General features: G+C 37.3%; 3 protein-coding genes across 6 annotated transcripts in view; 2 read left to right on the top strand and 1 right to left on the bottom strand.

Annotated features, from left to right (window-relative positions):
- Positions 1-1288, top strand: part of PRMT6 (protein arginine methyltransferase 6) — a 6433-nt gene extending 5145 nt beyond the window's left edge. Inside the window, exons 11-13 of the mRNA XM_021422029.2 lie at positions 183-388; positions 611-729; positions 827-1288. Of these exons, the coding sequence (XP_021277704.1) occupies positions 183-388; positions 611-729; positions 827-869 (368 nt within the window). The 3' untranslated portion in view covers positions 870-1288. The remainder of the gene's footprint in view (positions 1-182; positions 389-610; positions 730-826) is intronic.
- A 7191-nt stretch (positions 1289-8479) lies between these two features.
- LOC110412383 (protein ASPARTIC PROTEASE IN GUARD CELL 2) lies at positions 8480-10172 on the top strand. Its single transcript, XM_021422946.2, is given in 4 exon segments — positions 8480-9328; positions 9331-9723; positions 9726-9790; positions 9792-10172. Coding segments are annotated over 4 exon segments (1434 nt in total). The 5' UTR covers positions 8480-8541; the 3' UTR covers positions 9981-10172.
- A 1591-nt stretch (positions 10173-11763) lies between these two features.
- On the bottom strand, positions 11764-20716 carry LOC110412127 (SNF2 domain-containing protein / helicase domain-containing protein / zinc finger protein-like protein). Of its 4 annotated transcripts, none has more exons than XM_021422629.2 (12): positions 20482-20716; positions 19381-19502; positions 19075-19282; positions 18348-18979; positions 17649-17720; positions 17494-17571; positions 16456-17362; positions 16009-16139; positions 14212-14451; positions 13180-13770; positions 12734-12943; positions 11764-12202 (listed from the first exon to the last, which is right to left on the bottom strand). In XM_021422629.2, the coding sequence occupies exons 2-12, from the start codon at positions 19486-19488 to the stop codon at positions 12098-12100; spliced, it is 3282 nt and encodes a 1093-aa protein (XP_021278304.1). In that variant the 5' UTR covers positions 19489-19502; positions 20482-20716; the 3' UTR covers positions 11764-12097. The 4 variants fall into 4 exon arrangements, with proteins under 4 accessions (XP_021278304.1, XP_021278390.1, XP_021278467.1 ...); XM_021422715.2 differs by having other exon boundaries at positions 19381-19498; XM_021422792.2 differs by having other exon boundaries at positions 19381-19445.
- Between the last annotated feature and the right edge of the window lie 550 nt (positions 20717-21266).

Below are 21266 nucleotides of genomic sequence, written 5' to 3'. Positions count from 1 at the left end.
GCTGTATTCTTTGTGTTTGTGAGTGCATGCTGTGTCAAGGATTGCCATTAAGTGTGTGAACCATAAAATTGTGAGTGTCGTGCAGTTGTGTAATCATTATTAAATTAGACAGTTGATACTTGCTTTTGTCTTAGTATATCTATTCGTCTTAAGTACATTGTTTATGCTTCTTTGATTCCCAGCTCCGCTGCATGGATTTGCATTTTGGTTTGACGTTGAATTCAGTGAGCTGGAAAATTCTCCTACAAATAATCATGCCCCATCCTCACTTTTTGGCTCATCGAATAATAATCCTGTGGATGGTAGTCAGAAGAAGAAACGAGCCAATCCCAATGAAGTACTTAGACTCTCCACAGCACCAGAGGATCCTCCAACACATTGGCAACAGGTACCATACTCATTGCTAGTTTGTGCATGCTGAGTTTGCAGACATAGAGCACACCTGCATACGTAAATTTTGCAGTTGGTTGAGCATTACAAAAGGCTGCATGGTCAACTTAGTTTTAACTATGAAGGAGTCTGATCATTTTTACATCTGGAACTTGCGAAAAGCTACTGTTTATATTTTATAACGGACCCTTTTTAATGTTAAAAGATGTAAATTTTGCAGACAATGATATACTTTTATGACCCGATAGAGGTGGAGCAAGATCAAATCATTGAAGGCTCTCTAACATTATCGCAAAGCAAAGAAAACCGTCGATTTATGAATATTCATCTTGAGTACTCGTGAGTTACAGCAGCACATTTCTAAGCTAAAGATTAGCTTTACTTCTGTTGGGTAAATAAATATGGCTCATCCATCGTCTGATTTTCACTCTTGCAGTTCAGGTGGCAGGTCCTATGTAAAAGAGTCAGTCATGCGATGATCCATTCAAGGTACTACTTGGTTCTATTGAAGCTTCACAACTGATTACCTGGCTATACTTTTGTGCCTCTTAAATATCAACGGGCTTTGTGTTTTCAGTGAGATCCCTCACTTGACTTCACAGAATGAGATATTTGACTAATTTTTACCACACAAAGCCGTGCATAGATGAAGCTATTTGTTTAACTTAGTACTAAATTAAGATAGGTGAAATTTTGACATTAGCTCTGCTGGTGGTGTAAGATTGTTGTTTCAAACAGCGAAGACAGTACTCCTTGTTTAATTTTTTTTCTTTGTGCACACGCATGAGGTTGTATTTTAGTTATGATAGATATAGAGGACAGTCTGTGACATCCGGTCATTCATGCCTTTGTTACATTCTCAAGTTCAGGATGCTTTGTTAACAGAGCTCCTCTGCAATTTAACTTGACTTTACTAAAGATTGTCATTTTCCTTACACCGTATCTACTACTTAAATTCATTCTTGATTAATGCTATCTTCTCTCTCCCTCTCTCTCTCTCTCTCTCTCTCGTGTTTTCTAAAAGTTTTTGGTTGAGCAGTGTATCAAGCTGGTGGCTCTCACTCCATTTTGCTGAATACTTTATTAGGTTACTTAGGCTTTGCACATTTATTTTCCATGTGCTAGATGCTGCATGGATACTGGCTAAGGGGCTCCATTAAGGATTTGGCTCTTCTCCAGCTGATAATAGTCATGGCTATCTCCCTCTGTTTTTGAATTCAAAGGGTTTGCCTCTTCGCATTTCTTTTCTTGGTTCGCATAGCCCTTGGTCTTGCTTCTGCATTCGACGGTAATTCAATTTCCAATGATTCCCTACTGGTTCTTTCTCTTTTTTTTTTTTTTTTAAATCACACACTATAATCTCCAGTTATATTAAGAACCTGGCCTTCTTTAAACCATATGGCAATCTGGAAGCAAAAGAACTAGGTCATGGGAACTATTTTGATCTAATTAAGCATAGCTAGAACAGCATTGTCGGTGTAGACCAGAAGTGAAGATTTAAACCTTTGTGGTTGTGGACTGGCATTTATCTGCCTAGTAATTTGATTAAGCTATTGTGTTGGTTGGGATTTTGGCCTAGTTTTCGTGACAATACTCACAGAATAGCAATAATATGTAAAGAGATCAAACTACCTGTCAATGCTTCACTTTTCTTTTAATCTTTAAGCATTTATTTGTTGGTATTTAGCATGTGTGGGACAAACATGTCTCGTCTCCCTCCAGCTTGAGCTCAACTTGATTAAGGATGGCCTAGTTTACATCTTGCAAATTATTTTCTGTCTGCTGTTGTTAGTGTTATCTGGGTAAAGCTAGCGGTGGGCTCATTGTAACCCATCATATGGACAAGCATTTCAGTCCACAATGTTGTTTGGACAAATGGTCCTTCCTCGGAAATCACAGCTGCTAGACTTAGTTGATCCAAAGAATAGAATATAGTGTTTTATACCTTTAAAGTCAGACACAAATGCCCAGTAGGCTGGCCAGCTAGAAATCTGACCGCTAAGCCATACCCAAACCCTGGTGTGCTCTGGCAGTAAAAAACATAAAAAGAATTATAATCTGCATGAGCCCATAAAGTAATGGCGAGAGACACTGAGACAGATAGGATTCCGTTTGGTAAGAGGTAAACCGATGTTTAAGCACTTGTTTACTTTCGAATTTGTCATCTCTTCATTACTGCAATTGCCTTTCCTTCTTTAATCTGATGTAACTTCAAAATTGTAAATGTTGAGGCCGAGTTTAGTTTTCTAATTAAACACTGCACAGCCAGTTTCAGACATACAAAACCGAACAATGAAGCACATTTTCATGAATCACGTGTGCCTGCCTGTAGCATTCTTATTATTTTAAGACAAAGTCACCACGGCATAGTTGTTGGCTTGTTGCACCTAATACTACAAAAACAAATCAATGCCAGCTTATATATGTCCTAAATCTATTGTCTTCTATTCATAGCAATAATTACTGGTTGTTTAAAAGTCAAACAAAAGCGGTTATATATATAGAAGATAAATCCCAAAATTTTGTTGCTATATAAACAGAAAACATATGCCATGAGCTGCTTACCACTTGGCTAAAAACAGAAACAATATCACATGGCTATGTTTGGTTTGACAGGATTTTGATGGAAAGTAAAATTCCAAGAGAAATGTAACTAGACTAATAATTTCTCCACATCTTTTTAATCCCTAAAAATAATTTTGGGCACTAAGGTCTAAGATTGTACTTTATGATACCTCTAATAATAGAAAACGAGTTTCATATTTTAATTATTGTACAAGTTATTGAATCCTCTCAAGTTCCATGAACCAAACACATCCTTATAAGGATTCTCATACATCCATTGAATTTACATTCATAAATATATATCTGCACAAAGCAAGCGGCCTCCGAGTTTCCCAATTATTGTCTGATTTAATTATTTCTCTTCTGGAGACCTTGATATAGAGTGAAAAGGTTGGAGGATTATTTAAGATTTTGGATAGGGTTTATCTCCACTGAAACTTGTCATGTTCCTCCTAATCAAGCCAGCAAATTTTATGGCATTATCTATCTCAAGATCTTCATGTCCATCTCCATGCAACTGTTACAAGATATGGACATGCCTTCATTCATTCATTCTTTCTTGTTTCAAGCTGAAAATACTTTCACATTCTTCATTGCATGATTTAAAGCTCATAACATAATTGTATCACATACTGATAGGATGAAATAATTTCCTATATCAGATTAAATTTTGGCTCTAAGATCATTTGTTTTTTGGGTTCGATACCGGATAATTAAGTTAGTGTATAACTTATAGCTTGAAATATAGAGCAATAAATCATGAATATTTGCATGACCATTCAACTTTATCAAATCTTAAGACTCAAACGATGCACGTGCAGTCGTGCATGAGTTACATGACATTGAGAAAAATATTAATATGGCGGCAACAAATAAAATATTAAGGGCAACTTTTAGGTGGTAATAATGGTTCAATTATTGGGAAGTGGTGCCTATCTTATGTATTCCCAACTCCAAATATTTCTATTGTATGCCTTCGTGACATTTCCCACTTAGGGGTTTCTTTCTTATTTTTCTAACATATCATTTTGGCTGCTCTTGTCGTATTTACAAGCATTAACACAATTGAATATCCTCCATATCTCTTAATCTCTCCTGCACTCCCACAGATTATTTCCATTGGTTTTTTGGCATAATCATATCAAAGTCGACTCTTCAAAAAGTTTCATACACAACAAAACCCTTCTCTATCCGAGGGACAACAATCTAAAGAAAGTGGAAAACATGCATGCTGAAAAATGTTTGATTGCATTTAGATTGATTCATTGTTCTTTTCTGAAGATTTGAATTGATCTTTCCATGTCTTTTCAGTGTGCTCAAAGGATAAATCTCTATCATTTTTATTCTCACACTCGTTTCCACACAATAGAACCATGAAAACCATGCAATAATATATATTAAGCTTATCTCAATCTTTTTGTAAAGGTTGGAAGAAATTTATTAAGTTAAAATTCCCAAAACCCAATTTTTAGAATTCAAAGTTTTAACCAGCCAATCAAAGCTTGATGCAGCAGCCCCTAAAGGTCGCCATGCATCTTGGGTGAATCTTATTTTTTGACTCATGCTCGGCCCTAAGCCTTGATTACTTTATGATATAAGCCTAGAGATGAGTTTATATTATAAAAAGTAGGAATTTTAGCAAAAGAATGAGATCAGCCGCCATGTGAGGGTTAAAATATGAGATTACAGGCAATCTTTGCTTTTAAACTAATCTTCCACTCAGTAAGGGGGGGGGAAGGTAGTGTGACTGTTGATTTATTCTATTACAAATTTTCTATTCAGCTTATGATTTGACGACAAAAGAAACACAACTTTCTGCACCAGATGTAAGTAATGTGTGATTATGTATTCAGAGGAAAAGCATAAAAACCCTGGATTCTAAAGTAGCAGGGCTTGCATTTTCATTTCTAAAAGTAGTACCACTAACGTCTTTTCAATGGGGAGAAAATGAAAAAAAAAAAAAAAGGGTTCCATCTTCTAGGATCCGCGAACTACAAATTTATAGACATTCACTGAATATTCAGGTAACCACTTACTTAATTTAGAACTGCCAAAGAAAAAACAATTCTAAGCATAATAATAGAAACTAGTAAATAATTGCATCCCTTGATACCAAATTTAGTTTTGGTATGGAGATCTTAAGACTCAATTTCCCTAGAGAAATGGCCAGTTAAGGTTTCCCAAGTTAATTCTAGTACTCATATATCATTTCATTGATTTTTTATTTTTTGTTATTTATTGTTTATCTTTTTTTTATTTAATTTTTGTATAAAAAAATAACAAAAGTATCAATCAAATCAACTTAAGTATTTTCTTCATAAATTCTGAGAGAGAGAGATTGGGAAATTTAGACCATGCTTGGTAGGAGGAAAAGAGGAAGGAAGGACAAGAAATTAAGATAAGGGGACTTTATACAGTTTCTTTCCTTTCCTTCCCTTCCTTGTTTGTTAGAAGGGAAATAAGGGACAATTTTCTTTTCTATCTTTTTTTTTCTTTCCCTTTTCTCACCTTTTCTTTTATCTTTCTCTCAATTCTCCGTCCTTTCAGCGTAAAAGCTTATCATCCCACACTGCAGTTGTCTTGACTTGAAATGGCAAAGTTACCCCACTTGAATGCCGGAATCATCGTGGCATCTAAAGGTGATAGAAGAGTCCCATGTTGTGCAATAATTAAGCATTGCATAATTCCTATAAGGCATTGAGGCACAGTCACCTCTATTTATTTTATTTTATTTGATATCTTGCATGGCCTGCCAGCGCCATCACGCGTGAACCTAGCTAACAGGCAAATAGTTGATCTATTGATCAGATCATTATCAAGATTGACACCCATGGCTCATAGAATCCTACTCAACTACATGATCAATCTACCCATTTTTGACATTGGTGCTCCACTGATGATCCAATAATATTTATAAATTAATATACTATATAGTAGTAGTAGTAGTAGATAATTCATGCACGCTGAAGTTTTGGAGGCCCTAGCGATGATAATGCTTTGGTCTGGTCCATGGATTCCCACGTTGTGGAAGGACCTCTCATAATGAAAGCAAAAAGGAAAAAATTGATTGATGAGAGAGAAGCAAGAGAATTATTAGAGATCACTGTTAACTATTTCATCTAATTCCCATTAAGCTTTTTGAAAACAAAGAATTTACTCAAAAAGCTGGACCTATTAATGATCATTAAAACTTGAAATTTGTTGTGAGATCAGAGTGAGTGAAGGAAACATTTCTCTCCTCTTTTCTTTTTCCCTTGTATGGCATGAAACAAGCATATCTGCTAGTACTGATAGAAATAAACAAAGATAAATGGGAAAAACCGATTAGGGTAGTACAGTAAACTGAAAATTCCTGGAAGTCCTCCCTTGTCCTGTTACCTTAGATTTTAATTTGTATCCTTCCTCCCCTGGGAAGACACAGATGACAGGCAAATCATGTACCATGTGACATATGAGAGATTACCTTCTACTCCCCCTTTTTCTTCTGACTTTTAATTGCTCGAAATGATCAAAGTGTAAACAGTTGATCACTTGGGACTTACGGGTGAATCAATGCTCACGAGCGTGTCAAATCAAGCGACACTCATCAAAATCTAAATTGAAAAGCTATAAATAGTTTATGAATCACTTTATAAATGGTTCTTTTAAAAATATCTAACGGTGCTCTTAAGTCATTTTATAATCCATTTTAAGAATAAATAATAAACAAGTTAATTCATGAATAAAAATAAAATAAATAATTACAAATTTGATTCGTTTGTTAAATGTATTTTAAAATTTTATTCAAAATTATTTAATCTATCTTATTAAATAAACATAAACGAGCCTAACTCGAACTTGTCCGCTAGTTGTTTATTGAACATACCCCTGCATCTTCATTAGTGACAGTACAAGATCTCAATACTTTAAGGGAAATAAAAAGGTCCATGACTTATGCAATCACGTACACGCAGGCGTTAGAGGCTTAGAGCGGCAATTAAAAATAGGTTAGCACTTTGTGAAAAGGCTATGGAGCTTATTCTACTCTTCTCCGGGTAAAAAGACGGAAGTATCTTTGGGTTTCCATTAATTAAAAGAACATAGAAAAGAAAAGAAGATTACTTTTACTAGCATCTCAGATGGATTGATGGTTCATTGTTGATCAATAGTATTATCAATATTCTTTTATGTACTATGTATAAGTATATATATATATATATATATGTTAATGCTTTTTTCAAGGTTACAAATTGAAAAAGGCTAATACTATAAAGTTGAGTATTCTTCTGCACTTATCGCAATTATAATACAGCTTCTCCCACTTTTGCAACTTCTCCACTCGACAATAGAAGCTAATTAGAAATGTAGACGGCGTCTCTTTGTCTTTACCTAGGAAGCAGACCCACAAGTTTGGCACATCTAGCCAAATGAAATTCGGAGAATAGGCTGAAAAAGAAGACTCAACATGGAGGTTTCATTCTGCTGAGTTCAAGAGGACAAGAAGCAATCAAGGTATCCTATCACAATGCTTAACAATCCATGGAGCAGGGATCAATGCTGTCTTTGTCTTATCAGTCCATCTATATCTCTCTATGAGCAACTGAAGAATCTTCATGGTGTCAATTTAACTAAGTAGAACTTGGCATCCTGTATCTAGTAGTAAATATTAGATAAACAAATATGCCTTTGAATATTTTGTCTGAATAAGGTAGAAAATTAATCTCTTAGCTAGGATTCAAGAATTGTTCATAATGAGAGTACAACTATGATCACCTACCTACCTAGCTTCTTCAGAGGCAATAACGATTTGGCTTCCCTCAAAACGTTTCACTTTTCTCTTTGAAAGGTATTTTACCTGTGGTAACAATTATTCAATTAAGGTTGGCCTTCGTAAAGATGATAAAGAAGCACACCTTCCTCCCTCTTTCCTCTAAATGGCCATATGCACACACAACAATTATATTAAACTAAAAAACAAACAAAAATGAATAAAACATGAAAGTAAAATTAAATTAATGACAAAAGCCAACTTATTTAACATTTTGACTGGTCACGATAAACCACTGAATCCATGGTTTCATGGCATGATCATCCCGAATTAGGTCTTCTGGTTTAATTAGTGCTAGTGCTGCAGCCAGCCTCCTCCCACCGTGGCTGCGCGCTTTGGTGGTCAGGAAAGTGGCTAACTAATATTATTAACAAAGTAATCAATTAATATAGCTGGACACAACCAAAACCAAAACCAAAACCAAAACTGTCTCTTCCTTGTTGAATGGTTCAAAAAATTTTCTCAACAGAATCGATGGTAAAAGACTTGATGCACTCTGGGGTCAACATAGCACAACCCATTAAAGCGAAAAAGAAAAATAAAGGGGAGTTGAGAAACTAGCACAAGACATTTCCCTCTCAAACTCCTGATCAGTCCAAAAACAAAACAGAAGCCGCTTTAACTCAATTATTATTCCAAACCCCACATATCTTATTCCTTCTACGCATCCCTAAGCCAAAACCCGACTCAAATAAATCCCTCCTCAAACCCCACCCCCGCACCCCTCCTTCCCCAAACAACCTAAAACCTCAACACCTCAAACCCTCAAAACCTCAACCATGTCAGCTTTCCCATCCCTCCCGATAATCTTGCTGGCGGTGCTACACCTGACTCTGAGTGGCATCGCCACCTCCCCTCACCCTGACTTTCAACTCTTGAACGTGAAACAAACTCTCATTGGGACGAAAAAGCCTACGCCTCTCAAAACATTTGAATATCACGAACAATCCAACGCCAGCGAAGGTGATCAAGGGAAATGGAAGCTGAAACTTGTCCATAGGGACAAGTTATCTTCCAACACTACTATTGCCTTCCATGACCATAGCCACCGTTTTCTTGCACGCATGCAAAGGGACGTGAAAAGGGTGGCAAGTCTCGTCCGCCTCCTCTCTGGAGGCGGAGGCCACGACGGTGACGCTGCTTATGAGGTGAACGATTTTGGGTCCGATGTTGTTTCAGGAATGGACCAAGGAAGCGGAGAGTACTTTGTGAGAATAGGCGTTGGTAGCCCACCACGAAGTCAATATATGGTTATTGATTCGGGCAGTGATATTGTTTGGGTTCAGTGTCAGCCTTGCAACCAATGCTATAGACAATCCGACCCGGTTTTTGACCCGGCTGACTCTGCTTCTTACAGTGGCGTCTCTTGTAGCTCATCAGTTTGTGACCGGATTGAGAATTCGGGTTGCCATGCGGGTCGGTGTCGGTATGAAGTTATGTACGGTGATGGGTCTTATACAAAAGGGACCCTGGCTCTTGAAACACTCACTTTTGGTCGAACCGTGTTAAAATGTGGCGATTGGATGTGGCATATTAACCGGGGCATGTTCATTGGGGCAGCCGGCTTGTTGGCATTGGAGGTGGATCCATGTCACTTGTGGGTCAATTGGGTGGTCAAACAGGGGGTGCATTTAGTTACTGTTTAGTGAGTCGGGGCAGCGATGCATCCGGGTCATTGGTATTCGGGCGTGGAGCAATGCCCGTGGGCGCTGCATGGGTCCCTTTGCTACGTAACCCACGGGCCCCGAGTTTCTACTATGTTGGGCTTTCGGGTCTGGGAGTAGGAGGCATCCGGGTGCCGGTATCCGAAGACATTTTTCGGCTTAGTGAATTGGGGTACGGAGGGGTTGTTATGGACACTGGCACCGCCGTGACAAGGTTCCCGACGGTGGCTTACAATGCCTTCCGCGATGCTTTTATCGCGCAGACGGCAAACCTCCCCCGGGCTTCCGGAGAATCCATATTGATACGTTTACAACTTACGGTTTTGTGTCGGTCAGGGTTCCAACAGTATCATTTTATTTCTCGGGCGCGGCCAATCCTGACCCTACCCGCAAGGAACTTTCTTATTCCCGTTGATGATGTGGGAACCTTCTGTTTCGCGTTTGCTTCCTCTCCTTCAGGACTTTCAATAATAGGGAACATCCAGCAAGAGGGCATCCAAATTTCCTTTGATGGAGCCAATGGCTTCATGGGGTTTGGCCCCAACGTTTGCTAAGCTTGATGATGTAAAGAAATAGTGAATTTTGCTTAGGTGCTTGTTAGTTAAAAGTATATTCTTATATTATAAATATATAAGAGTCTGATGTCTTAGTGTCATGTGCTACTTGTCCTATGGTCTATGATTTGATTAAAGTTTTGCCTTTTTTCCTAATGTAAAAAAACACTATATATAGTGTGATTCTGTAAAGTTTTATGCAAAGAGGTGAAAAAACAAAGCGAGGGTGTGTAATGTTAGAGAGTCAAATATTCCCAAGAGAACTGCAGACAGTCAAAAGAATGAATCATAAAAAGGATCTTCTACTTGGACATTAGAGCACCCATTCACGTTAAACATGACATGATGAGAGGATCCGAAGATGGCCCTTTTTACATCAGGTATAGTGGGCAGAGCAGGGAGTATAATTCAGAATCCAGAGCCGAGAGGGTGAAATGATCTGCACATTGCTGATTGCCCACCAGGCACCAGCTACTGCTTTTTCACATCATCTTGCCTTTGGCTGGCCCTCTTTCTCACAAGGGCTATAGTGTTGAAATCATGAGGGCTGGGGGGGAGCCACCACTTTGGTGGACATGTGAAGCCATCAGTAGGCCGTGTTTGAGCCCCTAAGTTGGAGTGCGTTCAAGCAATGACTTTTACAAAGGCATCTACTTTTTCCCTCTTTTGCAAGATTTTGAGACGCAAGGTCACTTTTGCCGCTTTTCAGAATTTTGGTAATGCTAGGGGCCCAAAGGCAGCTTGGTACTGCTGCTATCCCTTTTCCCATCTCTCTAATTACACGGAATTTAGTGGTTGAAATACTGTTTATAGCATTTGGGGTTTTTAGAGGCCCTCAAAAGTTACGCTTTTGTTTTGGTGAAGGTGAAAGAAGAACAAAAGCAAAGCCAAGCTTTGGCAGAACACGGGGATCGTTGGGATATACCTCAAATTTCTCTTAACCCCATTGCCCTAAACAGTGCTTGTCAAAGCAAGAGTGTGATAGTTGTTGGACAGTCTTTATCACCTGTCTGTGGTTTGTCTCGACGAGATTAAACCCCAAAATAGGATCACTAAACAAGAGTCAATCTATCAACGGGCTTGAAGACATTTTCCCAACATTGTCCCTTCCTAAGAAGGGACGAGTTTCTTCCTCTGTTTGACTTTCGCTGATGCAAGTGAAGACGATTGCAGCTTTCGTCTTCTCCTCGCCAGGTTAATGTACAAATTTGTGTGAACACAAAAATCTGGATGACAACATAAAATGAAAAAGAGGATGGAAAATGATAACTCAGTGGCTGAAACAGCTTTTGCTTGGTCATTAAAAGCAGGAAACCAAAAACATATGTACAGTCGGTGGCAAAGCTATCCAGAGGAACTACAATCTGCCTGCAGGTTCAAAACCCTCATTTCTCAACTCTTTTTGAGTAGGGCCGACTGCCAACCAAAGGGATTGTGATTGGAGAATTGCAGGGTTACGGTAAAACGAATTCCAGGTAATATGTTTCCAATTTGTTCATAGTCATCCGCTCAAAAAGGAGGCCCACATTCTCCCTTCCCCATCCTCCCCTTACAGACTATGGGCATATCCTCTGTTCCACAAACTTCAGAAAAAGTTGTTAGTGCAGAATGTACCTTGATTGAGTCCATACTGAAGCGTCTTTGCTTTCCATTGTCGACCTTCCACCCAAGCCTTACAGCAATGCTTATATGTCCAACGAAATTAGCTCCACTACCCTTATTTCAGTAATGAGGTGAGGGGTTTTTAAGGTGAAACAAGGAAGGCTTAGAGACAAACACACAATTATTTGGAAATAACTTTATGTATTACATTAAGAAGATAAAAGGTTAACTACAAAAGCTAAAAGTATGATATGCACTACAAAATAAATAGAATATTTACAGGCAGCCTTGCCTTCCTCTTTCTTGACCTGAGGGGAACAAAAATGCCTCTCTGGACTTCCAAAATCTGACAAAAGTCACCATCTGAATTTACAAAATATGACTGACGGCATTAGCCAGCACTAGATGTGAATTCCCTGTTCTGATCAAAATTTTTAAATCTCAGATCATTCGGGATGGAAACTTCAAGTAGAAACATATAAGGCTAGAAGGATACAACAAAATGAGATGCCAGATTAGGCCATAAATAGATATCTGAGATCTTCCACCGTTAATCGAGTTGCGGAGCCCCCACTCTGATCTTCACCAAAAGCAGAAGCAACCATTTTTCGTTTTTCATCCTACAGCGAGGCAAACAAAGAAATAAGTATCATACAACGAAAACCCACCATCTACCAGTCATGCAAATTCTTCATCTCCAAAGGCTATAAAACATATGCAGGTCTTGCACATTCCAGAAAAGACCCAAAAGGTCATAATGGATAATAGTTATACAGCAATCCTTGTAATAATGTCCAAACCAACAACACCATATTAATAGCCCGCATCCCTAACTCAAAGTTGCTAAATCAGTTGGCTTCCCTAAGTAAAAGTGGCAAATTCAGGTAGGGAGATGCTCTCTGCCCTTGAACAGGGCAGGCCCTTTAATGGTACCAGAAAATCATACTGATGTCACCCTTGAATCTTGTTTCATTAAATACACAAGAGCCAGAAAGAATAAAAGGGAAATAAGAGTTTAACCCAGATGCAATACACCTCCCCCTACCTTGAAAAAAAATTCAAAATGTTCAAATCAACTACATAAATGACATTGGTATCTTTTATCAGAAACAATTATTAAGTCAACAGCATAACCTATAGAAAGATAATACCTGAAGAGATAGTATCCTATCTTCCACTGTGTCTTTAATGGTGATCCGAGTTACAGTAACAGGACGAGTCTGTCCAATTCTATGTGCTCGATCGATAGCCTGGTCTTCAGTAGTTGGATTCCACCAAAGGTCCAGAAGGATAACATGACATGCGGCAACCATATTCAAACCAAGGTTTCCAGCTTTTAATGACATCAGCATCACAGTAACCTGCAAGAAAATCAATGGATTGGAGAAATTAAAGTAAGAAATAAAATTACATCACATTCTACATCATTGATTTACTAAACTGAAACACTAAAGCAGACAGTTAATAATTTAAGTGTATATGGAATATATGTACATATGTATGCAAGTAAGTCCACAGAATAATAACCAACTTGCCCACTAAGAAACAACCTATTGGCATCGATAAATTACTTGGGAGTCATATGGTAGGAACAAACCTCTGGGTCACTATTGAAATCTTTGACAGCCCTGTCTCTCGCAGCTAAAGTCATTGTCCCATCAAGCCTCCTATAGTTTATATTATGATTACGTAGTGAGCGCTCGACCAAGTCCAACATACTTGTCCACTGAGAGAAAACAATTGCTTTTATTGGTCCGTCTGCCACTGAGTTTGAATAAACTGTAGTGCGTTTTACAGCACTAATGCCTGAATGGACAGTTTCTGAAAATGTCTCCTCTGAAGACAAAAATGTTTCATTGCATCCAATAGAACTCTGCAATTCTGGAATTGAATTCTTCGATAAACATTTTGACTGAAGAATTTCAACTACGGCCTTGATTTTCGATGAACTGTACTCATCCTGTAAAAGCACTGACTTTTCAAAGAACTGAGGATGCATGGGACTACCGTTAAGACCATCTGTAATACAGCTCCTAAGGGTAGCTTTAGAGAACACGATATCAGCACCAAGTTGTTCTTTACATGCAGGTGCAGGGCACATATTATCATCACCTGTCAAATATTCTGACACACACTGATAGCAGAAAACATGACCACACATGGTAACAACAGGGTCATCAGGTGGATCCTGTAAAAGCATTTAAGCATTAGAAACATTATACAGATTTTTCTGAAATAGTAAACTTATTCTGCTCACTAGCCAGATACTATGAGAATTGGAATTAGAATATATTTCACATACACTTTCTACACCTAAGAAAATTCAAGGTGACAACAAGTAATAATAGGGTAGCATTAAAAAAACAAAAAGACGTCCTAGGAAGCCACACCCCTCACTCCAATAATTTTAATCATGCATTACCCCCTTCCAAATTGAACACATTCAATTGCAATTTCCTCCCCTTAGCTCCTAAAATATTAAAAATTACCATGACACAGAACTTGCTTAAATTCCTCAGAAATTCAATCATATAAAAATTGCAGATTAGTCATTGAACCAGTACCAACATTCAGAGGATGTGCAATAGAGCCACACTTTGGCAAAATATTAGGTTCAAGAAAAACTCACACTGCATACAAGACAGATGGCAAAGGAAGTTTCCAAGCAATTCAGTAGATTAATCAGCATTTCTCTAGGAAGTGTCTTCGCCATTTCTACAGAAACTTGTCCAACAGAGTCAGAGTTTTGAATGGAGTCAGAGTTAAATCCTTTGACAAGAAGTGGATGATCACAAGCCTGACGTAGGCGCAAAAGCATCAATAGAATATTTGCATAATTTTGGTTCACTGTGCCAGCAGCTGCATATGCCTGTTGGAGAAATATATTATTCAAGCATGTGTAACTTTCAGATAGAGAAATATCTAAAAGCATGATTCAATCTTCACATAAGCACAAAATTTTACTGGCAAGTTTAGGTTACTCCATATTTACAGCAATGTCAGACTGATATGAGCATGAAAATAGTGTAACTGAAATATAAACTAGGAATTGTAAATGAGATGCTCACAAGACACCAACAGAAATCAGATGCTTCTCAATGTCAACACAAAACAATTTTCACTAACGTATAGGAATTAAATCTTGAAATCACAAAATCAATCCTAGTAAAGTGTAGCATCATGCAATTAACTTCAACAGAGCTTAACAAACATTATGATTTGATATAACAAAAAGACAATGTGGATTGATTTGTATATTCTACAAAATTGAACCAGGTTATTAATAATATGTTAGTGGAAAGAAGTTCAAGAACCCAACGGCCCTATTAGGCTTACAAAAGAAACTAAAAAGAGAGTTAAACAAGACACCTTTCAATATTTTATCCAGCAAAACTAGTGGGTAAGCATTGAAATTAGAAAGATTAAGCGGTATATTTTGGCTCAACTCATCACAAGATTCCAGTTCCACCTCTAAAGTCTACAAAGAACAAAAGATTCTAGGTAGCAAGAAGAGGCATGCGAGTCTGCTATTTTAGACCCTAAGGCGATGAATTTTGACACATACTATCAACTCAATATCTCTCATGCATAATAGTCAGACATAAACACAGAAAAGTTACTTCATGTCTGGCTAATCGTATTGTTATGAAAGCAAATTCTTATTCATTGTACTACCTACAGCAATAATGGACAGCAATCACCCACAAAGTTACTTCTCTTAAGTTCATCATAGTTCACAAAAAACCCATTTAGTATTTTGGTTCAGGAAATAATGTCAAAAGATGGTTCATGAAAAGGGAAGGGGAACTTTATCACATCCCTGCACAGCTGATGGTTTCATCACCTGCATCATCCAATGGATTAATCATGTAATTACAGCAATCACCCACAAAGTTACTTAAGTTCATCATAGTTCACAAAAACCCCATCTGGTATTTTGGTTCAGGAAATAATGTCAAAAGATGGTTCATGAAAAGGAAAGGGGAACTTTATCACATCCCTGCACAGCTGATGGTTTCATCACCCGCATCATCCCATGGATTAACCATGTAACCTCCTTTTGCTACACAATAAGACAGCTAACTTTTAATTGCATTGCAACATTATTCAAACCTCCCCACCCCGAAAATAACAAAAAAAAAATATTTTTGGCAGGTGGAGGTTCCTTGTTGAGGCAGAAAATTACTACAATCATTTCATTTTCATGTCCCAAGCTTTATTATTTTGAGCAGAAATAGAACATAATGATTTTGAAGGACAATAATATGATTCAAACTTCATATTTCAGATTGACAAGCAAAACAAGTAGAATATGCTGCTAGTTGCAAATTCAAAGAGAAGGATACTTCTGACTGAAATAGTACACCAGTCACATGATTTAAAGAGCAACTTGAAAGTGGGAACAAATGATGCAGATGAAAGGCACCTTAAATTGAGAACGTGACTCAGCTTCTAGCTGAGTATAGAAAGCCCGCTCCTCAGCTGTAAAGTCCACCTTAGCCAAGTCAATTAACTTTGGTGGCAACTTAATTATTGGCTCTCCATCGATCAATGTTGCTGGATAGAAACTAATCAAATCAGCACAAAACAGAAATAAAGTTTCCCAGCTTAAATTCAAATGCAGCACATCTATATTCAAAAATAGCTTCAAATATGTACAGTTACTGATAATAGTCATACACAAAAGTGATAATACCACTTCTGCATAGGAAAGATGAAGCTAAAAAAGATCCATGGGGGGTATAGGGCCCCAAGTTTCACATACTATGGGAATATATGGAGTATGTTTAGAGTTTATAGGCGTAAAGTATTAATTTTCTCCTAATACACCAAAATCTCGCCTCCTATAAATATTGTTAGAGAATAGAATCACCTTTTGTGCGACGCAGCATTACTGTCTTCAAAACAGCTTGTAGCTTCTTGTAGCCCTTTACAGAATCTCTAGATATTGGAATTTTTATCCCATTGCAAAATGCTTTATATACATAATATGGATCATGTTTCAGAAACCTAAAGTAGCTATATAAATCATCAATAGCATTTTGTATAGGTGTTCCAGATAAGCACCACCTCCGCTTGGCTCGAAGACTACAGCAGGCTCTAGCCACTTGCGTTCGATGATTTTTTATTGTTTGAGCTTCATCCAGTATCACCCTAAACCAAGCTACTCTAGCAAGTGCACCAGCACTAGAATCAATAGCAGAGCCATCAATTCCTTTCCTACCCTTTTTCCCCTTCTTACCATCATTAGATGTTTGCTTCCTCTTCTTGTTAATTGAAAATTCAGAAGATAATCCGTATTTTTCCCCATTTTTTTCATCAGTCTCATCATCATCAACAATAGGTTGTTTAGGAACTTCATTGGTTATAATTGAATAAGTTGTAAGTACCACATCATACTTGGCAAGTTCAGCAGGATCCTTGGTTCTGCTACCCCCATGATAGATGAGGACAGAAAGCTTAGATTCCTCTGCAACTTTATCATCCAGCTCCCTGGCCCACTGTCGAAGAACACTCGCTGGACACACAACCAATGTCCCAGCTGGTGGCCTCTGTCGGCTGAATGCGCCAGTAGAAGTACTAACTTCTGGAATTGACTTGGTATCATCAGATTCACCACTGTGCTTTACTTTGTCTGACCCACCATTACCATTATCGTCATCGTCATCCAAATTCAGTGCTACAGTTTTGTGATTACCTAGATCTTCTGATTTTGATTTGGACTCTAAAAACTTCTGCATTTGTACAAGAGCAATCATTGAGATTGTTTTACCAAGGCCCTGTGAAATCAAGCCATCATCAGTCTCAGCAGTAAATTTATGTTGCAAATCCCAAGTTATGCATGAAGTAACATTGATAATTTATATAAATAAATGAACACTGGATTTTTTTTTTTAAACAAAAGAGTAACCTGGTCATCAGCTAATATTCCACCCAAACAATACCCACTTCTTGTTTCCCTGTGAAGCATCCAATGTAATGCAATCTTCTGCAAAATTCAATGATTAAATAACCAATTAACCAACATACACCAAAGAATCATCCATAACAAGAAAAAGTTATGACCTGATGTCTGAGAAGAGGAACAGACAAAAGACCATCAGGAAGAGTAGCTTCAACTTTTGGTTGGTTGAGGTCCTGCAAGAAACAAAAGTCCTCCATATCCAATCTTTCCAAACACATCAAATATGAAACCATTTTTTAGCAACTTGTGATGTAAAGCAGACAACAAAATTTTGTTGTTTACACTCAAATCACATGAAGAAGGGCACAAGGAGTGGGCAAAAAGGCAAGAAAAGAACTCATGGCCAAATTCATACCCCACAAATTTTAGCATAACAAAATTGTGTAGATGCAATTAGCCACATTAGCAAAACAATTTTTGTCTGCATTATCATATAAGTACTTAGACTCTTTACATGATAGTATAAGTTTTCACTTTAAATGTCATCCAGAAAAGATAAATAACAGATTAAAGAGAATAGAGTTATGCATATAAAGGAAAATTCAGAAGTCCAGCAAGTTCATCATAAACTTAAATAACCATAGAGTTCTAATTTATGAAACAAAAAGACATGCATAATGTGGATATAGCTCCTTATCATCCAAATAATAACACCCAAGTGCAAGATGCAAGAATCACAGACATAGTTACCACTTTAAAGAAAAATATTTGTGATATAACATTTTCCATAATGCATGGTGGGTCATCAAATACTAACTCATGATAATAAAATGGAACACTCTTGGATCCAACAAGAATACCTCCAGTGCTGCTTGATAAATCACTCTCTCATCATTTACAGGAACTCTTTCTTCACTTACTCCAGCACGATATACAGGATCATCCAAACCAGCAAACTGTGTATAAGTAACAGATTTTCCATGCATAAAAGATGGAGGAAGGATCCTACTACCGGTGTTTCCATACATCATAACTTCATCATTATTGGCCCTGCTATAATGATCTCTCATATACCCCAGGCTATTGGCAAAACTATGGCCAGCCAAATGATGAGAGCTTCCCTGAGCATCAAGAATCTGACTGCTGCTCAAATTATCAACTAAATTTTCTGATTTGGCACTGGGTCCAGACAGCTGAAGAGATGGAGGAAGAGTCCTCTTTAAAGCCTGCTGCGACGTCAATTTCTCAAAATCAATTCCAGAACCATTAGCAATTCGAGAATTAACAGTCCGAGGCTGACCAATATTCCCATTCCTGGTAAAATATTCAGGATCATCATCTAGGGCAATAAGCTGAGTTGAGGCTCTAACATCATCATTGGGCTCATGAATCAGAACTTTCATCTGTGAATGGTTATTTACATTTGAAAAGTTTAAATTAGAAAACTCTGCTTGCTTGGGAGAAGGAATCGTTTGAGACTGCCCAGCATAACCTGAATATTTAAATATGTTTACATTGTTCAGTGTGAATAAAACATTGAACTTTGAACTTTAGATGACATGGTAAGTTTGCAAATCACAGACTAACCAGTACTACTAGAATTTGAGCCATGTGCAACTGCCCATCCTGGAAGAACCCTTAAAGATGAGGTATTTGTATCTCTGTCATCTTCGATCTCCAAGTCACTATCAGATGAACTAATGTCTATTGGATTCATCGCAGCCATTAGAATTGAAAAGTTAATTTTTTTCTCCTCAACTGAAGTAGAAAGCAGATTCCTAAAAGGAAACCCAGCCTGTGGGAAGAAATAATCAGTGTAGCAACATGTAATGCTAGCAATTACAACCCCCCGCCCCCTCTTTCCCCTAAAAAATGCACAATATTTCCACTCACCAGGATTGGGCATCTCGAAATTAAACTGCAAAGCCATCCATTTAAGAAAGAGCAACTTCGACAAGCTGAATCAAGTAAATCACGAAGATGATCCGCATGGTCAGACATCTAACAGCCACTTCCTTCAGGACAGCATTAAGTAAATAAGTGCAATTATTAAAAAAAAGAAGAAGAAGAAGAAGAAGAAGACGAAAACATCAAGATCTTGGCTTGATTCAAACCAGAAACTGCATGAAGATTTAATTATCATTTGTTAATAAAGTGCACAATTAACTAATTAACAATCTAACTTATGCTTTCACCCAACCAACCAATAACAGTAAAACTTTACTATGTTATCTTTGAAACCTATTTATGAAATTAAGCATTTTAAGTTGTTGTAGGCACAAACAACAAGCTTTTGGAGCAATACCAAGAATTTAGGAAGAAAGTTCAGTTCTGCTCAGAGAAGTACACCAATGCCAAAGGCACAACCATTAACAGAAAATATCGTCCAGACCTTAATTCTACAAGAGCTCATGAAAAAATAGGCTGCCGGCTTTCATAAAAAAGAATGTGTTTCATTTTTTAATTCCCCGGTGAAAACAGAGGAGGCCCAATCTCCTTGAACCAAAACTACTTGTACAGTGCTACCAATAATTCCTAAATTCTTTCGAGATTCCTTAACTAGGGCCCTTCTACCAAAATGGGTATTCTCCATTTTGATTCGAATGCTTTAAATCAATCAAAAACATCACCCAAAATTACTACTACCACTAATCACCCCTTCAACGTTTCGATTTCTTTTCCAAATTACACAGCACCATTGCTTCCCCTGCCCCCATTTAAACAAACAACAATAACAAATCCATATCCACCTACACCAAACAATTAAAAATAAAATAAAACATGCAAATTCTAAAGCCTAAAAAGAAAGTAGCTAAGCCAGTAAGCAGTCCCACTTCATTACAAAAATTCAAACATGATGAAACCAAGGAGATGCATTCACATAAACTAACCGATTAAGACAAAAAGAAAGGCAAAATTGAGCGAGTAATTTAGAACTTAATCAAGTCAATTAAAAGGAAAAACCAACAAAATACAAAAAAAATAAAACCCTACCTTTGATCAGGATTCTTCATTATAAAAATCTACAGTTGGCAGGGTTATATTTTGAAATGACTGGTGATGTTTAAGAGACAGAATCTCTCTCGGCGATGGACTGCCTAGTTTCTAAAGCGTAGAAGTGTAGAATCTCACAGAGACACAGAGAGAGAGAGAGAGAGAGAGAGAGCCAACGACAACGTTTTGGACAAGGACAACGGGGCCTAGTGCCAGGGCGTCAAATTTTAGGATCTAGTAATTGTTGGTGAATATTTATTGCGTAACCACTGTTTTCGTGCCGGTTTAAACCTGTTTAAGGAAAAAAAGTTCTCTGCCGGAAAGTTTTCAGCAATCTCCAATTAAGATTTGCCAGCTCAGGTTCCTTGTTTCCTCCCATTTAATGATATTTTTGTTTCCAGAATATTTGAGAATCAAGTTCAAATTGTTTTTACTTCCAAATTTTTCATTCAATTTTAGATACTACTACTACTTTTAAGAAAAATAAAATTGAAACCAACAGTATAACAAAATACTCTATGTTCCTTATAAAACAACGATAAAGATGAAGCAAAATATAGTGAGAGAAAACAAAATTATCTATTTATTAAATGACTTCATTTTCTGATTATTTTAATCATTTATTTATTTACTTATTTATATATATGGATATTATTTTTATTTATTTTTAATGTTGAAGGTATTATTTATTTATTTTAAATCTATACATACTTTTAAAATCCCATTTGACTTAGCAACGTATTGATAATGGTCAAATTAAACAGTGAAATTGGAACAAACAATGT

This window comes from Theobroma umbraticum, unplaced genomic scaffold (assembly GCF_002168275.2).
Source record: "Theobroma umbraticum cultivar Fairchild unplaced genomic scaffold, ASM216827v3 scaffold_30.0, whole genome shotgun sequence".
NCBI classification, from domain to species: domain Eukaryota; kingdom Viridiplantae; phylum Streptophyta; class Magnoliopsida; order Malvales; family Malvaceae; genus Theobroma; species Theobroma umbraticum.
Note: the sequence above shows the minus strand (reverse complement) of the source record. Positions and strands in the feature narration are given on the sequence as shown.

Coding starts and splice junctions, on each gene's coding strand:
- LOC110412127 (XM_021422629.2), bottom strand. CDS start 19,488: ATGTCTGACCATGCGGATCATCTTCGTGATTTACTTGATTCAGCTTGT. Junction 17,721..18,347: donor TTTATCAAGCAGCACTGGAG/GTATTCTTGTTG, acceptor TGTTTCTTGCAG/GACCTCAACCAACCAAAAGT. Junction 17,572..17,648: donor TTCCTCTTCTCAGACATCAG/GTCATAACTTTT, acceptor TGAATTTTGCAG/AAGATTGCATTACATTGGAT.